Genomic DNA, 22,509 nt, shown 5'->3' on the forward strand with positions numbered 1-22,509 from the left:
ATATGGGTCAGGATCACGAAACAGGGAGAGGTCAGTTGTGGCCCAGCTTTTCCCCATGGAGCTGCAAGCTGCTGTCTTAACCCCCACAATCCTCCAGTCTTGTCCCTCTCTTCCTGGGACTGCCCTTGCTTTGCCCCCTCCTTCCCTTTTACCCCAAACCACCGCTAAGTGAGGTTATGTCCTGTGCTCCTTCATTACAGGGACTCCTATTCTCCAAGTTGGTGTCCTTTCCCCTGACCTTTGACCCCCAACACATTCACATCCTGTGAAGTCACTCTCTGAAGTCGAGGGGGATAACTGACTCTCAAGATGGGCAAAGTAGGGGTCCAATGCCACGTTTGAGCCCCGAGACCACCCCGCCCCTGCCCCTGCAGCCTCAATCCCAGCATGTTAAGTCAGAACTTCTGCTGTCCTCTGAGCAAGCCTGCAGGGCCAGGGCATCCTCAGTCACAGCCGGTGACAAGTCCTTGCCTGACAGGCACTGAATCAATTCTACAACCTAAACTTCTATGTCATCAAACATGGAGGCCCCTGTGCGTAAGCTATACAGGATCTTCTTGTATTTTTCTTTCTTTGAGGGAATAGAGAGGCTAAAGTGTTTTGGTTGGTGGTGATTTTGTTGTTGTTTGGGGGTTTGTTTTGTTTTTTTTTTTGCTAATTTGGCCCCACCGTGCTAAGAAGCCATGCTAACCAGAGGCAGGAGGAGGAGCCCAGGAGAGCCTGGGGTTGCTGCGCCCAGACCCCACCACCCACGTTCTCCTCTCCCCCTGTCCCAGCTGTTTCCTTTGGTTCCCACCTCAGGATCTGAGTGGGGAGGGATGGGGGAGGGAGAAGTTTCCCACTGCACCAAGAGGCACGGCTCCGAGGCCTGAAGCTCTGAACAGTCTCTGCCATCCTTTATCAGGCCCAGACGCCTATCACCTAGGGAGGGCGGGATGGTTGCAGAGTGCAAGCCTTCCACCTGCGGCCTCGGCAGCTGCACCCCAGGATGTGGAAGCCTGGAGTTGGGCTGAAGGCTTAATTTCTACCCTGACTTCTCCAGTGAGGATCTGAGTAGGCGCCATGTGGAAATGCCCACAAAACATCTGCAACCCTCAGGTCCATTGATGGAAAAAAGTGGCCAAGAGAGACAGGACCTTCCCTGCGCGCTGCTGCGTCCTGGGAGGGGGCCGCCTCCGCAGACCAAGACACATAGCCTCATGGCCGGGAGAGTTTCGCTCGGGTGCCAGCGTTCTCCAATCCAGAGTCAGATGCCAGAGCTCTCCATTCCTTCCCTGCTCCCCATCTCCCAGCAATCGTCCGCCTCCTGCCCTGCTTTGGAACTGGGGACCCCCGCAGGGGTCCCTGTCCTGATCCACAAGGCCCCCCTCCTCTCTTGCTGAGCTATCTTGGCTGGTGAGAACAGCCCTGCCCTTAGGGTCCTAGTTACGCGGGTCCCCTTGTCCCTGGGAGGTGGAGGGGACGATGCAGAAGAGCAGAGGGGCGAAGGCAAGTGGGGAGAACAGCAGCGGGATCGGGAGAGGGTGGCAGCGTCTCAGACCACAGCCGAGGAGGAAGATGGGGACGACGAGGAGGCCGCAGAAGAGGACGGTGAGGACGGACTGTTCCAGAACAGCCACCGCCGCTTGGGCTGCCGTTTCAGGTGGAGATAGTCCTCCTTCTCACGTTCCTTCCGTGCCCGCTGGTAGTGATCTTCTTCCTTTAGGTACCAGACAGGCGGCCACCGGTGCTTCTCAAAATACTCCTGGTTTTCTGGAGCAGAACAGTAGGGCCGTAGTTAGAGGGCAGGAGAAGGGGAGAGAGGAGGGCTGGGGCGTGGAGGGTGTCCAAGGGATGCCCGCGGTGGCCCCCACACTACCATGGGGACTTGCAGCGGCCCCCATCCGGGTATCAGCCCTGCCTTCAGAGCCCCCGGTGCAGGTGCAGGGCTTCCTGAAGAAAGTCAATGCCAGCAGTGGGGCCGACAGCGTTGGGAAAAGGTCCTTCTACTATGCTGCACTTTAAAGGCAGAGGGCACACCCAGATGGGCTTCACATGCCCTGGCAATGAACTAGGCTGGGACGGAGCACGAGGAGGGAGGAAGGCAGCAGGGTGCTGGGCATGGCACAGGTAGTTGGTGGAGCTGGGTTCTGAGGGAAGCATCGGGAAGGAGGGCTGCAGGAGTACAAAGAGGGTCAGCCTTTAAAGGAAAGTCTAGGCTGAGGGGTTCGGACTGATCCTGGAAGGCGTGAGGGGGCATGCAAGGTTTAGACCAGGGCAGTGATGTGGCTGGAGCTGTGCCCTACACAGAAAATGCCACAAGGGTGCAAAGGAGAGACCAAGGGTAGGAGGACGGGAGGGTGCAGGGACAGCCTGGCAGCAGGGAGGAGGGCACCACAGCATGGAGGGTGTCCAGTGGAGACCTGAAGAAATGGCTGGCAGGAACCTGGGGAGGCCAAAACATCTCTCCCCGGGGCTCGGGCAATTCCTTTCGGGTGCCAGGACTTTGAGACATTCATTAAGCAGAGGTAGGACCGCAGGGACCTCAGAGGATACCAGGACCTGTGTTGTCCAAGCTGTGCCCTTTCTAAGTTGTGAAATCAACGTGGTGGGTCATGAGCAGCATTTAAAAATAATTTGTATAGTTTTTTATATGTGTACCAGTTCCCAACATAAAATGCATTTCTTATTGTGGAGTCTTGTCTGAAAAATACCAACTCTGGAAAAAAAAAAATCAAGTCTGAAATATCAAAATACCAAAACAACTAAAAAGCACACAAAAAAAACCCAAGTCTGAAAAACACCAAAAGTCCAACACCCTCTTTGTACTCGTGAGAAATAGAAGCCCAGAGAAGTTAAGTGAATCGCTCAACATCCCCAGCTGCCCTGCCCTTTGCCTGGGCTTCCCTCTGCTTGGCTGGATACACCTTTGCAGGCTGCTCCCCACCCGCAAGGTCAAGTTCAGCCCAAGGATCTTTGGCAGCCGTCAGATGCCCTCGGGTCGAGTCAGAGATCTGGACCCAGGTTGAAGCCCCTTCAGCAGACGGGTGGAGCAAAGGTCCTGCGGGAGATGCTCACCTGGGGACATGGCCTTCATGTCTCGCGGGAACTTGCGGCACACGTTGTTGTAATTGGTGCAGATGTGGTGAAGACACCAGTCGGCCAACTGGTACGCACAGTGGAACTGGGGACAAATAGGAGAGCATCTATGCTGGAACCCCAGGGCAGGGTCTGCACAGACACCTAGTGCTGTCTTCAGAGCCACAGCTTTGGTGTAGACAGGCAATGGCCTTGCAGTTGTAAAGGGCCCATCTCGAGAGGCAAACCCACGCAAAAGTGTAAGAAAACATTTACTTTGCTCTTTGGCACCACCACCACCATCAAGTCACCTCTGTCCTGCCCCCAGCATCCAGGACATCCACAGCTGTGTGTGGTGCCTTCCTATCGTGTCCGTCCTCCTTAGATCCCACCCCAGAGATGCCCCCCTCCTCCCATCAGGGACCAAAGCAGTCTACACTAAGGTGTAGACACCCAGGCTTAGAGAGCTGACCTTCCCAGCTGCGTCTAAATGCCTCAGAGCCGCAACTCCAACTTCATCAACTAACTTCTGGTGGTAGAATTCCTACACTCAGAGGGCCGAAGTGGGAGATTTCACTTGTTTGTTTGGGGATGAGGAGGTGGACAGCTAATATTAGAGGAAGGGTCCTCAATGACCGAAGGCAGGCTGAAACCATGTCTACACGCGAGACTGGGCTTCCTTCCCCTGCCTTATGGTTGCATGATGCCTCAGTCCCTTCCCGCCATGGCCAGCCTCTCCTCTCGGCATGTCAGAGTATATCCTCTGGCAGGAAGGATGAGACGGGCTCTGCCGAATCAGGGAACCAAGTCTAAAAATGGGCTCCCTTCCTGCCCACCACCTCCCAGGCTTCCCCAGTCGCTGCCAATGAGCATACAGAGCCCAGAGTCAAGAATGTTGGAGAGATCCCTTCCCCAGCCGTCATACCTGAGCCAGTTCTAGGAACACAAGGACATCTCCATCAATGTCCACCATCATCTGAGTTGCTTCCATCAGCCCGGTCACTGTGTACTGCTCTGTGACACACACAGCCAGGAATTAGCCGAAGAACCACATGAGTGGATATGTACTCATTTATACCCTCCGGCAGGGACCCCACTGCAGGGCAAAGAGAGATGAGGCCAGGTGGAAGTCCCAACGGGCCGAGAAAGGCCATAGCCAATTTAAGTCTGCTCCCACCCGTGAGGAAATTGGGATTACAGCAAGACTTTCCCAGTGCAGTGGGGATGGGGAGTGAAGGTGGATGTCAGGATCATGTAAGAGAATTGTTCAAACTACGTATGTCGCACCCAGTAGTCTGATATATGTAGGGTAAAAGCCCCCAGTGGAACCAGCCGTTGATACGGACGGGAGACGGCAGTAAGTCTCAGAGTTCTCTCTTTTGCCAAGAACTACAAAGTAGAACTATGAATTAAACCTAAGTGTTCGTATTAATTTAGATTTGTGTACAAATTGTGTACTAACCTTACATTTTATGTTAACACATTTACATTGAAAAAGTAAACACTCTTAATCCTGAAGTTTAACTGTATCAGTATAGACTCATGAGGTATCTTTAAAATATACTTCCCAGCTCAGTCCATGGAAAAAACCTAGAAACAAGAGCTTGAAATGATACATTGGTAATGGGCATCCCTCATGCACAGATTATAGTCTGGAAATACCATTTCCTATAAGAAGCAGACTTCTTAGAGAAATGGCTGATTCCAGGTCCAGGGCAGGAAATGTACAAAACGAACCTGGAACATCTTGTCATTCCACATAACCAGAAAGCTCACTCCGATGCCAACTTGAAGAGATCCCTGCTGGCAAAAGGTGCGGTGCAGTACTTTAGCGTTAATAAAGTAACTGCAATTATTTGAAACCGATCAAGTACATTCAAATCTAAAAGTTGGTAGTAATCCTTAAAAATAAAAACTAACGGGGCACTCTCCAAAGGTGATGGGAACCATATGTATCTTGAAATCTGGTCAGTGAAGAGGAAACCGTCAAGCATACACCTGCCCCTCCTGTATGAAACCATACTACTCGGTAAACAAAAAGTAGGAGGGAAGCTTCTCTCCTTTTAGAAGGATTCCAACAGATAAAGAAGGAATGCCTGAATTGGAATATTACCATTTCACACCACCTAATAAATCAGCGGACCCATTGACACTCAGTGGCTGCTAACATCGCAAAAAGAGAGAAAGCTTCTTGATGAGAAACAGAAATGGGGCACCTGGCTGGCTCAGTCAGTGGAGCATGTGACTCTTGATCTTGGGGTTGTGAGTTCGAACACCACGTTGGGTGTAGAGATTACTTAAAAATAAAATCTTAACAAACAAACAAACAAAACAAAAACAACCTATGAAGTAGTTTTAGCAAAAGAAAATTGAATACGAATCTGATCTAGCCTCTAGAACCAATGACCAATCAGTGAAATCTAGATTTTCTAGAACATCAGTGGGCTTTTCCCAATAGATAAGTTGCAAGGGGGAAAAAATCATGGACAAGGAACCTTCAGATTAGAAGAAACTTAAAAGGCATATAAAAAATAAGACCATGCTATAGTGTTTAAGGGTGCACACTTAGAAGATAAAACTATGAAGAGTAAGGCAGTGAGGCCATAAAAAATACCCTACAAAAGACTAATAGGTAAAGTGTTACTCCTGAGGAGGGAGAAGGACCTGGCACTCGGGTGGACAGGCAGGGGGCTTCTGCTGTGGCTGGCAAGGGCCTAGCTCCTGATATGGGTCATTTGAGTCTATAATAATTCATGAAGCTAAACATATAGTTCATGTATTTGTGTTATACTGAACAATAAGAAGTTTTAAGCTTGAATTAATAACTTCATAGAAAGCATACCTCATGAAACATAAAGCATCACCAACTGTACCACGCTCAACACTTGCTGCTAATCCGTGACAAGGTACATACACAACACATGCTTGTATGTTTTGTAGTGTTTATGGGCCATTTCCCAGGACGAGTCATTCAACGGTATTTTCTACAAGCCTTTCCACGTGACAGTGCAGTGTAATATTTTTGATGGCTCACTTGTTTCTGATTGCCCACCATGCTAAGGCAAACTTACAGAAATATCTTTATACATATTTTGCCTTTGGGTCATTTCTTTGGAGATAGTCTTTCAAAAAAGTTGAATTACTCGGTCCAAGAGTTCGGGAGCTGTCTGTGCTCTGTGAAGACCACACCTCTTTTCACAGGCAGTCCTGGTGGACTTACTGTTTCAGCTGTGATCTTTAGAAGCCTCTCTCTTGCTCCCCACCCTAAAGCCCTCTGTGTCTCCAACTAGGCTCCCAACTAACATTCCAATTCTTTTTTTTTTTTTTTTTAACGTTTATTTATCATTGAGAGACAGAGAGAGACAGACCATGAGCAGGGGAGGGGCAGAGAGAGAGGGAGACACAGAATCTGAAGCAGGCTCCAGGCTCTGAACTGCCGGCACAGAGCCCGATGTGGGGCTCGAACTCACGAACCGCGAGATCATGACCTGAGCCGAAGTCGGACGCTTAACCGACTGAGCCATCCAGGCGCCCCTAACATTCCAATTCTGATCGGCGACTTCTTCCTTCTTCCTACGACCAAGCCCCATCTTATTTATAACTAATTTCTCATCACGGTTTTGCTGTTTTCCTCATCTGTAAGTCCCAGTCTTCATCACCTGTACAGTGCCCCAGCAGCTCTAATGCTAGGTCCTTCCCTTAGTCTCAGCTCAATATCTTAGGCCCTGCTCTCTGCCCCCTGACCTGCCCAAGAACATGAACCCCGATATCAACACCAGCACAGGCACCAACACCAACACCAACACAGCACAAATGCCAGTTCCAACCTCAACGGGAGCCTTCTGCCTGCTTGCATCACTGGCCCCAGACCCCCTTCATCTGGACCATTCCTGTCCTGCAGCCCCTTGGCCCCCAACAGCCTGCTGCTCAGTGTCCCTGTTGCCTCAGGCCCTGCTCCACCCCGAGGACCTCTGCATTTGGCCTTTTCTAAAAGCTGAGCTCTCATGGTCTTTCAAGGAACTAGGCAGGTCAATGTTTATTGTCTGTTTCTGGAAGAAGAACCAGAAAGCGAAGGTGGAAGAGAAGGAGGAGGAAGAGAAGAAGGAAGAGAAGAGAAAAGAAAGAAGGCAGAGGAGGAGGAGAAGGACCCAAGAAGGGATGGGGAGTGAGGAACTGCGTTCTATTCCTCTTGACTTGAGCTTGCCAGAGTGAGACCCAGCTGGGAGAACACCAGGCGCTGTCATCTGCCGGAGACAAGACGGTTGGGCCCAAAACCCTTCGCGGAGAGCCTACAATGTGACACCACCAAGCACGTCTCTCTCACTTCTTTACATCTGTGTCCTCTCCAAACCCCAAGACGCATCGACATATTTCACTGGGTGTAAACACATTCCCTGGGTGCTAGCAGCCTGTCCCTTGGGAGGAGACAGGCGAGAGAAGAAATAATGACTTCTGGGGGTTTCCCTGGCTTCTCCCCCAGGGAGATCCTCGCGTACCTGTGAGGGCAACCAGGTGTGGCAGGCAGAGGCGGTTGGCCAAGATGATGAGCTTCATGTCGTCCAGGTCGGGACTGGAGGTGAACATGCCCGTGTAGAGGTATTCCAGCACTGCCCTCATGCAGCTCTTGCTCGTGTAAGGAAACACCACCTGCAGGGGGAAGGAAGACAGAGGGCCTCAGTGAGGTCCAGCTTTTGGGAAGGAGGAACTCAGGTCTGAGAAACTCAAAAGGCCCTGGCCCACACGGGCCGGGCTCCCCCAGGCTGGCCAGCCATCCCGCCGCTGCCCCCGTGCCGACTCGGGAAGCCCTCAAAGGCCTGCATCCCAGAGCAAAACCTTGCATGGAGCCCATGTGCTGACAGCACCAGTGAGCAGGGCTCTGAAAGCTTTTAATGGGACCTAGATTCTCACTGGCATGCTTCCAAAGCCATGCTGGCTTGGAAGGTGTTTGAAGGAATCCTTCCTTTCACCTGAACCCACACCCCAGCCCCTCCTGGCCTTGCAGAGGGCAGTGCGAGGGGGATCGGCTTCTCTCTGGCTGCCTGAAGAGGCTGCTTTGGGCCTCTGGGATCTCTTCAGAGCAGTGCTGCAACAAAAACTGCTTTCTCATCAGGCACAAGTCTCCCCAGGCGGCGTGCGAATCGTCTGGAGCTTTGAAGCTGCTTCTATGGTACCCAGAAGTGCGCAGGGCTGGCCGCCCCTGGGGCTCCGGGGAGCGCCTGGTCTCACACTCACAGAAACCAATCCCACTCACGCTTCAAGGTTCAGAGACCAACTCACATCTCAATCCCTCCACTTAGGCTTCCGGAAGGGCTTCCTTCCCAGAAATGTTAAGAAATTCCTATTCTGTGTCATAGGACGCTATGCTGTGTTAGTCCTAGTGCAGTCTTTCGCTCAAGTGTTTGGTGAGCTCTACTGAGGGACCAGTGTGGATGGGGGGTGGGGTGGGGTGGGGACGATTTGGTGCAAGTGCAAGACCCGGTCCCCACACTTGAAAGAAATCCCAGACCAGTCGAGAAAACTGTGTGGATACTCCGAACCTTGTGCGGTTGCACAAACTTGTACCTTGTTAACTGCGAGGCTGAGTGATGGACAATTAACGGTACAGGAGCTTAAAGAAAATAGAGAAGGGGCGCCTGGGTGGCTGAGTTGGTTATGCGTCCAACTTTGGCTCAGGTCATGATCTCACCATTTGTGAGTTCGAGCCCCACATGGGCTCTCTGCTGTCAAGAAGGAGCCTGCTTCAGTTTCTCTGTCCCCCTCTCTCTCTGCCCCTCCCCTGCTCTCTCACACGCGTGCTCTCTCCCTCTTCTCTCTCAAAAATAAAAAAATAACCCTTAAAAAAAAATAATGGATTCATTTTAGGACACAAAGAACTTTTTCCAGTTGGTTCACATGTGTTAGGGAGAAAGCAAAATACAATGTATAGAGCCAAGGAAGTGGAAGTCTCGAAGTCCGAACCTCTCCTTTCTACTTACGTAACTTTGTACCAGACGCTGAACTCAAGGGCCTCACTTTCCCTATAAAGTGGGAACACTATGCCATATGTGTGAGGTGATACAGGAGATAATGTATCAAAAGTGCCTTCTAAACCATAGAGTGAAGATGTTACTATAATTCCCTAATATATCGTAAAATCCTTGGCTATGGGAACCATCTCATCATAAATGTCTCTGGAGTTGGTCACTCAGCGGTTAGCAAGCACAGAGTCGGTGCCGAAGAAAGTACCAATAAATAGCAGCTGCCTCAGGTGCGAAGTGTGTAGGTCTGGCTCTCCCTCCCACCCAGTCCCATCCTGGCCTTACCTCCCTGGTAGAACTCTCCACAAATGGCCCCCCAAACATGGCAGCCATCCAGTCACAGCTGGAAATCAACAGGGGCTTATGGGCGCTGATGGTGCCATCATCCAGGATGAAAGTCACATCTGTCCAGGAGGAGAAGAGGCATCACGTGAGGATGTGGTGAAGGAATGTGGGACAACCAACCCCAAAGACTGCCACCGTGCCCAGACAACCCACTTCCTTCTGAAGCCACAGCTGTGGGGTGCTACGTGAGCAAGCTCTCAGGCTTGGGGGACTAGGCTTCAGGAGCAGAGCCACCACATCTCCAGGACATCAGCAGCTGAGATGAATGACTCAGAATGCTAATCAGACCAACCTGGACTCTTGAGAAGGCAAACTGGAGGGAACTTCCCTGCCTTCTGGCAGTCAGTTCCTAAGCACAATCCGTACCTGAGAAGGTGCCCTTTGCCAAGCACTCCTTAACCCGGTTGGTCCGACGGACATGGAAGGCCTTAGTGATCTCTTGGTTCATGAAGGCCTCATTGTTGAGAATGTTGGCCACCATCATGCGCAAATCAAAGACCTCAAGCAGTTCAGCAATGTGGGCGATGTGCATGAGGTCCCGCTCGTTCTCATCCAGCTCCCCGGTGTACAGGTACTTGAGAACAGCCCGGAAGGGCCCCGGCTGGATGGAGTTGTCCATTTTTACCACCACCATCAGCCGGGATTTGTAGGTCAGAGGATCTTCAGCCATCTCTTCCTGGATGCTCACAAAAGCTCGGCTCCAGGAAGACAGTACTCGACCCCTCCCTGGCAGATACCCTGTTCCGTTGCCCCGCAAGATCCCATCGCTGGTTGAGGCACGGAGCCCAGCAGGACCCGAGCCCCCGCCCTCCTCCACGCTCTCGCATACGTCAAAGCTGGCCGCCCGAAGCAAGAAGTCCCGGCCATGGTGGTGGTGGTGGTGATGGTGGTAGTGGTGATCAGGGTGACCCCGGTGGTCCTCTGGGCGGGGGCCCCCTGGCCCCGAGGGGCCCCCCAGCTCCCCCTCACTCAGGTCCATGAGGAACAGGTCGTAGAACTTGGAGGAGGAGGTGGAGAGGTAGATCTTGTGGGCAAAGATGCGCACCCGCTCCTGCAGCACCAGTATGACATCCGCGCACAGCGGGTCCTCCAGGAGGTGGGCGGGGCACTCCTCGCTGCTGGAGGGGGGATCTGGCACCACGATGATGGGGGGAGGCGGCTTGGGAGGCAAGAAGGGCGCCTGCAGCAGAGGCCGCTGCACATTGCGGAGGTGGGATTTCCAGAACTGCAGGTGCCGGCGGGAGATGAGTGCGGCGCGGATGGCGTTGTCAAAGACGTCCTTGATGCCGAACTGGGCCACCACGCTGGTCTCGTAGTAGGGGATGCCCAGCTCCTTGGCTACCTCCCGACCCTTCTCTGGGGGAAGGATCTCATTGGGCTTGATGGGCCTGGGAGGTTCAAGAAGGAAAACTAAACATGTTGGTGGGGGAAGAGAGGAGGGGCGGGGCAGGGAGAGGCAGCTCTCCAGAGCCTGCCTGTTCTCCAGGGGGCTGGAGATTCTCTGCTCAAGATCTGTCTCTGCCCCACTCCTGCCCTTTCTTCCACTGTCTAGTCAAATCTTACTAGTCCTTCAAGTCCCCTTCCAATCCCCTCTTCTTGCAGAAAGACTTCCGTATTTCTGCCAGAGCCCCCGTCCCACCCGCTGTCAGAAACTTCTGGCAATGAGCATGCAATGTTCCACATTGGTTTTTAACATGTTCAAACATCGAGTTCATCTCTCAGCATGATCATAAGCCCTTTTCATGCAAAGACTACCTCTTTTTCACCGTCTCTCCCATAGTGCTTAGCCCAGTATTACCCACACAAGGTATAAGACATGAATGAATAAATGAATGGATGGATGAATGAATGAATAAATGAATGGGAACTCTTTCTGGCCCCCTATATGGCTTGCTTCAAACGGAGGGTAAGGTGTGAGGCTGAGTGGATTCCATCAGAGCTGAACAGGGAGCCATGGAGATGCACCTCCTCCCTCTGTCTTCCTCCTCCCCCTCCCTAGGCGTCCACACCCCTCACCTAGCCAAGGGTCGCCTGGCCCTATTGACGGCCTCCAGGTCAGCATAGCGCAGGTCCAGCTGGCAGCCCACCAAGATGACAGGTGCTCGGGGGCAGAAGTGCTTGATTTCTGGGTACCACATGGTCTTGACATGGTGGAGGGAATTGGGGTTGGCAATGGAGAAGCACAGAACCACCACATCGGATCTGGGGGCGGCAGAGTGAGGTTATGGGCAGAGAAAGCTAGTGGTAGGTTACCTGCTCCTGGGAAAAGGGAGAACACACATACCCACCCCACCGCTATGCTACAGTCCCACATCTGTCATATGTGTCTGCTCACATGACTTTACACAGAATGCATGATGACAGCACTTCTAATTTAGCATTTTAGAGCTTTCAAAAACCCTCGTTTTGACCTCACAGCTATCTTACAGTTTAGAAATTACCATTTCACAAACCATGGCTGAGAAAATCATTTAGAACAGTTCCCCTAATTGCTCATAGTCACAGAGCTGATAGGTAGCAGGGCTCAGAGTCTAACCTGGCCTCCTGACTCCAAACCCAGCTCCTTCCACCACCCCGGACTGCCTCCCCTATGAGGGTTTGCCATGATGTTTTCTCTGCTCCCTCCTCCCAGGTTAAATTTCACAGTGTTGCTCCCTCCTTGGGAAAGCAGAGAAAACCTACCCACTTGGCTTCCTGCAGGCAACCAGAGGCCTTACCTACCTCCCATAAGCAAAGCGGCGGTCTTTGTGGTGGTCTCCAAAGGTGTCCCAGAGGCGGAGGGAGACGCTGACATCATCTACCACATCTCTGGAGCGTTCCAGCACCTGTGGGGTGGGCCAGGGGAGAGGAGTCGGAATCGAGGGCAACAGTTCTAGGGGCGCCCACAATCAGCTCAGGCTGGTGCCAACTCAAACCTGAGGGTCCCAGATAGCATGGGGGTGGAGGGACAGAGCTAATACCTCTGTCTGTGTGTCCTGCCCAGCACTATATCCAGGGCCACCTCTGCAGACTCAAAGGCAAGAGCATAAGCCGGCCAGCCGGGAAGGGACTCTAAGAGGGCCGACTGTCATGGTGTGGAAGGGAGCTCAGGGGCCTGCCCCGTTCCCAGCTTTACCCGCAAATAACAAGCCTCTGATTTTGGTCTTGGCCGACAGCTTCTCTCTTCCTCTCTGCCCTCAGCTCTCCAACGCCTCCCTCCCCTCAGTGCTCCCCATTACTGGGGGCTGTGATTATACAAGATGCTGCGTCCCAGGCAAAGCTTGGGTCTTAGGCACCAGCCCGGCCACGCAAACCCCAGATGGTTAAGGATCCCTTCGCTGGGGTGGGCTCACCTCAGACCTTTCTCCAGGGGCTCCTTCCTCTTCAGCTGCCTCCACCCCATCCCCGGGGGACTCCGTGAGCTGAGCACAGGCCCGGCCGAGTTTGGAGACACTGAGCCATGGTTTGGGAAGAAGCCCAGATACGCAGGGTGGGACCCCCAGCCAAGTGGCCTTGCAGCCTTACCTCCTGGCACACCCGATACTGGTCGATGGCCCAAACCGTGGGCACATGGGTGGCAAGCAGCTGGTACTGGGTGAGCGTGGCATTGCAGGCCCGGGCACAGATGAGCCTGGTCTTGCCCACCGCGTTGTCTCCCACCACAACGCACTTGATGGTCTCTACGTTTGGCCTTTCATAATCCATGTCAGAATCCATTAATTGGGACCTGAGGAACAGGAGCATAGTGGTCAAGGTGGCTCCACACACCAGCCCCCTGAGGGCCAGGGCCAGCGGCTCTCCTCAGCCGGGACCGGCCCCTCTGCCAGCATTTGAGCAGAGAGGGAGAGAAAGGAGCAGGCAGCCATCTGGGCAATAGTTCTGTGGGGCCTAAGAAACGGGGGGCCCATTCAGGCCGAGAGGAGTGGTTCCACCACATGAACCACTGGTCTGCCTCCTGTTGCCACCATCCTCCCGCTGGGCTCCTGGCTGGGGGAGGCCTGTGAGAGAACCCTAGGCAGAACCTGCCTCGGGCCTGTCCCCACTCTCCCAGGAAGAGGAGAGTCCGCCTGGGAAGCGCACTCATCAGCACTCATCATCCGCTCTCCTCCTCTAGGCAGCAGAACAACAAACAGCTGAGAGAAGCAGAGTCTGGGCCAGGTCCCCACCCCTTCCCAGCATGCCTGAGGGTAGGGCCACTTTAAAATTTAATGGACTCGTCAAAGCTGGGTGGCAGCTCTCCTGGCCTCCACTTTTGCCTGTCTCTCTCCCTGGTGGTAGATTTTCAAACCCTGGCTTGTCTGTGGCTCCCCTTCAACGCTAGTCCTCAGCCTCTTTCAGGGAGATGCCAGAGTTTTTCTTCCCAGTCCCTCTGGGTTGGAGAGGCTCCTGGATGCACCTGGGCAGCCCGTGGGCCTCCCCTCCCCTCCTCTGGGCCTGTCATGTTGCCTGGATGGCTCGCGCGGCTGCAGGCTCAGTTTTGAGATGGCAGAGGGGATAAACATGGGCCTGTGACTGTATACTCCATGGTCAGGGGGCCTGGCCACCCGTACTCAGGTGTGCCCTGTAAGCACCTGTAGGCAGCCTCAGGGAGAGGGAGATACGCCCCCTTCCACACTCCCCATTCCTAGGGAGGAGGGCTCCCAGGCTGGAAGCCCCCAGACAGCTGGCGCTCCTGGAAGGGTGCTCGCTCAGTTGGCTGCATGGGTGATGGGACTGCTGGGAGACGCAGAGGACCAGAGACTTGGACCGGAATGTCCAAGCAAATGCTTGCCTCGGTTTCCTTCTGTGTTGGGCACAGAGGGAGGGCTTATCCACCCACAGAGAGGGATGGCTCAAATTAACAAACAGAATGCCCTTTGGTAGTCGAAGTGTCATATCAGTGTTTAAAAGCTGTCACCAGGAAGGGCCCCTCAGCTTGAGGGCTTAGGGGGCTTTGGGTGGCAGTCACCCAGTGGCATCTACTCTCCTGAAAGGGGAGAGGGGAGGGGGATGGGGTTGGGCAAGGCAGGCATTATTAGGAAACTCAGTTTCACCTAGGTCACTGGCCTGCTCCTGCTCACAGTCCCTGGGTGCACGAAGTCAGCCAGGGGCTGGAGCACACTGGACTCCTTCCTAGGCCAAGGAAGGCTGAGCTCATAAGAGTCCTGGAGGCAGTCCAGGTGCCCTCACTGCTGAGCCATCCAGCAAGAGAGCAAGGCCACCAGCAGCAACAAAGCAGCTCCATTCCTGCCGGGCTGTAACTGGATGCCAGCCTGCAGGAATGCAGAACTGAAATATCCAAGTAACGATGGCAACTGGGATTTGCGCGAGTAGATCCATCTCAGCAACCTAAGCAAAAAGTGCAGCAAGGACTTTTCAATGAGACAAGCACCCCCTCCTTCTTGGAATTTTACAGGAACTGGACTCTAAACAACAAGGGGTCTCCATGCAGTCCCTCCCCGTTCTCCAGAGCAGGATTCCTCCTGCCTCCTCTACCCACCTCACCCTCCTCAGGGGCAGCCGTTATTCTAACCACCACTTTGCCTCCGCCCTGCTCTCTCCTGAGCTGAGGACCAGGAACCCCACTTTGATGGTTCCTGGTCTCAAGTCTGTTCTATAAATTGAAGAACAAAACTGACCGAATCCCAAATACAAATACGATTAGCTGTAGGAGACTAAAACCCACTAGCCCATAGAACTTCCTTCTCAAATTTAGGTTCTAATGGCATGTGGGTGTGTAAGCAGAAGGGGGGATGGGGAGGCATGGAAGAGGGGCATCAGTTCTTCAATTCAGGAGCATCTGGAAGGCGAGGAGGATGCCAGAACACCAGCAGAGCAATGCAAGTTCAAAATCAGAGAGTTTATGATTAAAATACCCCTGCACACCTCATGCACCTCGAGGGTTAAGTAGGGGACAGCCAACCAACAAGTAGGAGAGGAACACTGTTGTGAGTTTAGACAGCAGACCTGCTGGGTGCTACTCAGGCTGGACAGCCTCTCCTCATCCCTTCTTCAGCTGCTCTGCAGCCTTCCCCTGCTTGTCCTTGGACCTCCTCCTTATTTTTACCATTCTCACCCACTCCACCCCTGTCCTGACTGCGGGACTTCATTTCTAGGAAACTTCATACCTAGGAAAGGGCAAATCACTTCACCTCTAGGCATCAGTCTGCCCTTCTGGAAAATGGGTATGAGGGCTTTGGAAGAAAGTTTCCCAAATCGTGGTGAATTCGTGCCAAGAGAGTCTGGGCAGAAAGGAGGTATTTGTCTTCTTATGTAATCTGGTATTATATAATGCTAGATTACATATCTATATATGTAATTCTATCTCTTTTTAAGATACAGACTGGCCCAATTAAGCCAGCAGACAAAACTCTTAGTCGAATCAGGCCCGTCTTAAAGGCGGATCCTGCACTGGAGACAGCATGCCAAAGCCACCAGTAATGTAATTTTTTTGCTCTAGAATATTGCTACTTTACTGTACCATTGCTGATGTATGATGATACAACCCATTCAATGAGCTTCTCAATTTCCGTTTCCCTGGCACTCTCCTTCAATGACTCTAGACTTTTCCACATCCTCATTCTTTCCGAGCCTCTAGACTAACCACCATAAACTATGGCTTCCTTGCCATCCAGCCCTGGGTATCACAACCCCCAATTCATTCCTCTCCTTCAGTGATCCCAGAATCACATAGATACTCCCTCCCCACCCTGTCCCATGATCCCTGTCCCTCTCTCCACAAACAGCCTCCTATCCACTGTTCTCCTAGATCTTTGTACTCAGGCCAGGCCAAAAGGCAAGGTGTGCTCAGATTAGCTACAACCCTCAGCGGCTCCCAGTCCCACCCCCACACCCCTACACACACTCTTTGCAGAACCCAGAAAAGCCCCCCTTTCCCTCCCACAGCTGATAGGAAGCTTGTTCATCTGTAGCTGCCCTAGTCTGGTTGTCAAGGAAACGACAGAATCTCCCTGGGAGCCTGGCTTGTCTCCTAGCAACCAATATCCCACATCCTGCATCTTACAAAATGCAAAAGGGAGGAATATCCTGAAAATGAAGGTAAAAATTGAGGAGGATGGATAGGAAGGGAGAATCGGGAAGAGAAGACCAGAGAGGGTGGCCTTGGAATTAAAAGAGGCTGCCAGTGGGTTGCTGACATTGTAATATTGGGAAAGGTGGGGAGATGAATCCCTCCTGCAGATCCAATGGGCAGCAAGACTCAAAGGGATCTTGAATGATCGTATTAACAAAAAATGCAAACCTAAACACATGAAAAAGCCTTCTCAGACATCAACAAACAACGCTAAGCATCTCTCCCATAGTTTGCCAGAACTCTGATGCACAGCCTGCAATGGAGTTGGGTTGAAAGAAACATGTCCGGAACGGCGAGCAAAACATCCAAATTCCACTGGTTTTTAACAGAAACATTTCCACCACTCTGGACCTTTTTTCCTGACACGCTGCTCTGCACACACACACGAAATAAAAATAATTTATTTTAAAAATGGGGAGAGGAGAAGGCCACGACACGCCAAGGCAATCAAGTCATCCACCTTTCCCTAGAAAAGCCCGGAAAAGGTTAGTCCCACGCCCTCCGAGACCCCAACAGCCAAAGCTATACCGAAGGGGAGAAGGGGAGCGGAGGGAATGTCAGAAGGGAAGCAGATAGGGCCGGGAGGGCACAGGAGGGCGAAGCGGCGCGTTTCCAGGTAGCTTGCAACCCGGCCATAACAGAAATTAATCATTTACTTACACCACTACATGTGACGGGGTAATTTCTAGTGTAAGGAACACATCTCTTCCTGCTAAGCACGCTCATTTTAGTGAAATGTCTGGGGGTCACTCCGCGCGTGCAAGTTAGGACGATGCCGGCGCCGCCGCGCTGCTGCTGCTGCTGCTGCTGCTGCTGCTGCTGCTGCTGCTGCTACAAGCTCCGGGCCCGGGTCGCGCTAGATCAGAAACTCTGACAGAGCAGCCCAGGCCGGACGGCGGGCCGGGAGCGGCCGCGCGCGCGGCACTGCAGCCATTGCCTCTTCCGGATCAGCATCTCCCCGCGCCCCGGGCGCCCAATGTCATGGAGGCACGCCGGAGTGGGCTGTGCGCGGCCGCTCAGACCTCGGGCGGCTGGGCCGCGCCGCCGCCGCGGGTCCTCTGGCTGCGGAGGCTGGAAGCGACGCGCAGTTGAGGAGAGGGGCGAGGCCGCCGCCGCTACGCGCCTGGCCCGCTCCGAAGGCGCGGCCGCGAAGACGCTTAGCGCTGCAGTCCCGGGGACCGCTCACGACCTCCTTTTTTCATTCACAAAAAAAGGAAAGGAAAAAAAAAAAAAAAAAGAAAGGGAGGAAGAGAAGGGGGAAAAAAAATCGCACCCAGGGCAACCGCCGTGACAGGCTCCGCCCACCGCGGAGCTCGGTTGGTGGAAAGGGGTCTGGGGGCGGGGAGGGGGCGGGGAAAGAAGGGGATTGGGTGCCCTGCGGCCCCGCCCCCGGCCCCGCCCCGCGTGGGCCTCTCTCTCCCCCCTGCCCTCCCTCCCTTCCCCCGCCCGGAGGCAGGCGGCTGGGAGGGTCTCGGCTCAGCACCGGTGGCGGTCTCCTCCCTCTACCTGGCAAGGGGCAATACCTCTCTGGACTTCCACGGGGTTTTCCCCTTTCCTCCGGGAGGCTGACAAAGAACTCTGAGACGCATCTTAGCCCTGGAAGGGATGCCGGTTAGGGAAGGGGAACTTGACATATTTTCCTTGTCCCTTAAACCCAGGCCTACACCCCTTGCCCCTGGGGAGAGGAACACAGCATTTCCATACAGGCCCTACTCTGGCTTGAGAGTTTTCCTGGCACTTGAGGGCCTTCCTCCCTTGATCACCACCGTGCAACTAAAGCCTGTGCCTCCGACTGCTGTGGCACATGAGTTTTAGAGTGGGTCACTGTATGGCCTGTATCTTTTCCCATCCAGATCTTCTCCTCCTCTTCAGCAGTCTCTGCTTCCATCCCACCCCCATCCTATTGCCACCTAGAGTTTACCAGTATCTTCTGACCTCTTAAAAGAAATGCCATGAAGACACTAGCCCCAGAGACAGTGCCTGAGACACCTTTGAGTTCTCCGTCTCGATTTACTCCTCTGTAAAACAAAGAGATTATAAGGGGTGACATCTGTAATATGAGCAGTCCCCAAAGGAAGTTTATATGTTCAAGGCTGGTTTGATTATGATGATCTTGACTACTGGTAATTACAGCAGCCAGCTCAGTCCAGTTTGATCCATCTTGTCATAACCTCTGGACAATTTTTAAAGTCGAGACTGACATGCCTCCCACCTAACCCCCTCCAACTTGTGCTCTGAGAATGAAAATCCACTTTAATACTAGTTTATGCAAGATATGATCAGGAAGAGAAATCCATTGCCAAAAAAAAAAGCTGAATAAAAAATGAATTTTGTATTCTCTGAAGCATGCTTTCCATCCATGAATGCATATAATTGGAAGCTGCCCATCAAGGTATTTGTGATAAATGTGCTTTCTGGCCTGGTCCATGTTCAATAAGTGCCTGATTGGTGGGGGATGCTACCCCCGCTCTTTCTGAATCCACCCAGAGCTGGAGAAGAGGTTAAGAATGACTGAGGGTGCCGCTTGACCCCTCTAGTGAGGATTCAGTCTCCATAAGAACAGAAAGTATTGGTTGGAATACACGCATTGGAAAGAAACTTAACCATGTACAGGTGTGTTCTTCCCACATGTTTGGCGTTGAAGAGCCTCAGCCCATCTTCTGTGTGCTAGAGGTCCCTGCCCCAGAGGACAGCCTAGCATGACATCTCTGTGTGGGTGCCACAGAGGCCATGGCCTCTCCCACTGACACCCGCTTGCCCCCACCCAGCTCCAGAGCGCCAGCCTGTTGGCTTCATGTTTCACACAACACAGAAGGAAAACAGAACTGCCCTCTGCCCAAAACCATGGGCGCCTAGGCCTGCCTTTATGGAGCCAATGCCTCCTCCCTCTTTGGGAAAAGAGCCAGCTGAGCCTGCGAACCCCCCTGCCCAACCGGGCTACCCTGTGGGGGTTCAAAGGTGTAAGGCTGGCCAAATGAAACTGCACCCCCTGTTCCCATTTGGCAAACAGCCTCAGGCAGAGCCAGGGTCTCCCGCTGAGGGACAACAACTTAATTCCCTGTCTTGCTTTTTGCACACAATCTTCTTTCTCAGCTTTTCTTTAAATGAGAGTCCTTCCTGATAGCATCACCTCTCCGGCATTCTCAGTCAGAGCCTCCTCCAACATCCCTTCCCTCACCAAAGCCCTCTTGTGACTCCTCCTTCCCAGTGAGGTAAACCCCTTGAGCCTGTCCCCACAAGGCACCCACTCCAACTAGCCCCATAACCACCCTCCTCAAGGACATCACGAGCTGCCATTTTCTGAAGCTGGTGAGCAGGAGGCCCAGTCTGGGGAGAACACTCTCCTTCTTGGTTCTCAAGAAGGTACCCATGCAGCAGGCTCTCAGCCAACGCCACAAGCCCTCCTCTCTCTGTGGCTCTGAAGGCGCCTCTTCAGTGCCAGCCCAAGCTCTGCAGACCCCGCTTGGTGCGTCCTCCTCCACCCTGCACGTTCCATTTGTTTCACAGGCAGCTCCAGCCTTTCTACGGTTTGTAGGCTACTGGTCTCTCTTCTCTCTACCCTCTCCTGGAACACTCAACCCTCTGCAAAGCCCACCCCACAGGTCTTCTGACATAAAAGTCTGCCCCCCTCCCCAGCAGTGTGCAGTCTGGGCCACATTGCATTGCCACCCTGTGTTTGGGACCAGCTGAGAGCAAAAGCAGAGGCATCTCAACATGCAGAGCTGGTCAGGGTGAATGAGCCAAATCTGGAAAGTCTAGAGTCTCTCAGCCTCCTTGCCCAGGGCTCAGGGGGCACCACCAGGTACTCACAAGAGACAGAACCCTTCTGCACCTTTGCTCAAACAGTTCTCTCAGCCTGAACACTGTTCTCCTTCCCATCCCTCCACCTGGATAATGCTTACTCATCCTTCAAGCCTCAGCCTAGATGTCACTTCTTCCAGAAAGCCTACCATGAATACTCCCTAAAAGTCTGCAAGTTTCCCTCCCCTTCTTCTGTGCTCCCCTAATAATACCAATCACAATGTTCTATCATTGGGTCTCTCTCTCTCTCCCTCACAGTACTGAGAACTGTTTAGAGAAGGGACCATGCTTGTTCAAGAGCTTCCTTCTTGCTGGTCTGGCAACTAGTATGTAATAGGAACTCAATAAATGCTTGATGGATGAACGGATGTTTGGGTGGGGAACCTGATGAGGAGGGACTTGACACCACCCAGTGGCTACTCACATGCTGTCCAGAGAGGTCTTCCACAGCTTGTACTGGCCTTGTCTTTGGGTAGCCATTGCTCTGTGTTCCCTCCGGGCTCCTGGCTGGGCTGGACAGAAGTGAATGGGGCAGCCCAGGGGAAGACTGTGAGAGAAGTAATAAATAGCTGTAAGTTACCCAAAGTAGTGCCCAGGTCAGTCAGCCCAAAACAGAGGATCTACTCAGGGCAGGAGTGTGGCTCCTTCTGTTCAGGCCCACTGGGCTGAGACACTCAGCCTGGAGGCCAAGACAGAGGCCACCCCAGGGAATCAAGAGGCTCCTTGAGGGACAAGAACTAGGTTCATGGTCCATCCCATGCTGCGCATTCTGAACTGGTTTTGGTAATTTGAAAAGAGCAGTCCGTTGTCCACTAGGAGGCCTGGATTCTGTCCTCACATAGCTATGCGACGTTAGTTCCCTCCTGTCTCTGAATCTGTTTTCTCATGTACAAGGGTTGGGTCAGGTTCATCCAGCAATGATATCTAATAAGGGCTCCTAGCATGGAAGACCTATGTTTTATTAGCCATCCTTCTTCCTGAAGAAGCTCCTAACCCAAATTGGATTCAGCAAAATATCAGCTGATGGCCACAAAGGCTTAGAACGGAAGAGGGAAATATTTGGGGGCCGAGCGAGGAGGGAGGAATTGGAAACATAGTAAGAGGCAGAGATTCCCACTTTCAGCTTCCTTAAATGGTCAGTCACAATCTTGGGACCAGTTCAGCCAAAGAAAATTCTAGAATTTTAGGAGAGATAAGGAATAATCTAGGGAGGGCTTGGAGAGGCCAGTTGGATACCTCTGGAAGCAGGTTAAAGGGTAATGGAGGGGCATCTCTGTGACAGCCCTCCAGGGACAGGGGACAATAAGGTAAAAGCTAAGGCAAGAGAAGGCTCCCCACCAAGCCCAGTATGGGCAAGGATGTGGACAGTAGGATCCCCAAGAGTCCCAAATAAAAAAAACCAAAGTAGAGGAGCAGCCATTGCAGTAAGTGGTGCCAACCTTGGTTCTAGTCTCCCCTTTACCAGAAATTGGCTGTGTGACTTTGGGCAAGGAACCTAATCTCTCTAGTTTCCCATTGGAATAATATTACTTGCCAGAAGACAGGGGATGGCCAGGTGATCTTCTCATGGCCCCTTGCAGGTCTGAGATCAGAGATTCTGTGATCCCTCTAACTCTTCCTTCATTTCTGCTTGCTCCCCGTCACAGACTTATGCTCAGTATCCCTGTGTAAAGGGGGACTCGGGAGGTAGGTGAGAGATAGGCTAGATGGGTGATGGGCATTAAGGGGGGCACTTGTGATGAGCACTGGGTGTTGTATGTGAGTGATGAATCACTAAATTCTACTTCTGAAGCCAATATTGCATTGTATATTAACTAAAATTTAAAAAGAGAGAGAGAGAGAGAGAGAAGGGAAGGGAAGGGATAAAGCGGGACTCAACCCCCATTTGTGCCTGTGCTACCTAGGTCCCCTATGGTGATCAGACAGCACAGAGGGTGTGGAATTCTGACAGTCTAACCTACCAGGGTTGGAAAATCCCATGCCCACCTTGGCCCTGGTGCCCAGTGGGTCTCCTGAGAAAGTGAACAAACAGGTGAGGCAGTGAAAGGAACACAAGTGAGAATTCTGCTTGGGATCTTCAAAGCACACCCAGCCCCTTGCAACCTTCCTACACCACACTGTGTGGGTGCTGGTGGGGCTGCTCAAACCAGGAGCTGAAGAATCCACTCCCAGTCTGGCCTGGCCAGGCTGCAGCCAGCCCCTGCTGGCAGACAGCTGAGCATGCACACCCCTCTGCCC

General features: G+C 52.8%; 1 protein-coding gene across 2 annotated transcripts; it reads right to left on the bottom strand.

The window, feature by feature from the left end:
* Positions 1 to 538: 538 nt before the first annotated feature.
* Positions 539 to 20,751, bottom strand: RHOBTB2 (Rho related BTB domain containing 2). 2 transcript variants are annotated; one of them, XM_042983239.1, is made up of 10 exons: positions 20,696 to 20,751; positions 12,924 to 13,125; positions 12,141 to 12,244; positions 11,436 to 11,621; positions 9,786 to 10,807; positions 9,360 to 9,478; positions 7,554 to 7,704; positions 3,983 to 4,071; positions 3,058 to 3,163; positions 539 to 1,752 (listed from the first exon to the last, which is right to left on the bottom strand). In XM_042983239.1, exons 1-10 carry the CDS (start codon positions 20,749 to 20,751, stop codon positions 1,535 to 1,537), a joined length of 2,253 nt encoding a protein of 750 aa, XP_042839173.1. In that variant the 3' UTR covers positions 539 to 1,534. The 2 variants fall into 2 exon arrangements, with proteins under 2 accessions (XP_042839173.1, XP_007093964.1); XM_007093902.3 differs by lacking the exon at positions 20,696 to 20,751 and adding an exon at positions 17,131 to 17,664.
* Between the last annotated feature and the right edge of the window lie 1,758 nt (positions 20,752 to 22,509).

The sequence above is a fragment of the Panthera tigris genome, chromosome B1 (genome assembly GCF_018350195.1).
Source record: "Panthera tigris isolate Pti1 chromosome B1, P.tigris_Pti1_mat1.1, whole genome shotgun sequence".
NCBI classification, from domain to species: Eukaryota; Metazoa; Chordata; class Mammalia; order Carnivora; family Felidae; genus Panthera; species Panthera tigris.

Excerpts from the sequence above, each read along its gene's own strand:
- RHOBTB2 (XM_042983239.1), bottom strand. The coding sequence starts at position 20,751 with ATGGCTACCCAAAGACAAGGCCAGTACAAGCTGTGGAAGACCTCTCTG. Across the intron at positions 11,622-12,140 it reads CGCCGCTTTGCTTATGGGAG|ATCCGATGTGGTGGTTCTGT; the intron begins GTAGGTAAGGCC and ends TGCCGCCCCCAG. Across the intron at positions 3,164-3,982 it reads TGTTCCTAGAACTGGCTCAG|TTCCACTGTGCGTACCAGTT; the intron begins GTATGACGGCTG and ends ATTTGTCCCCAG.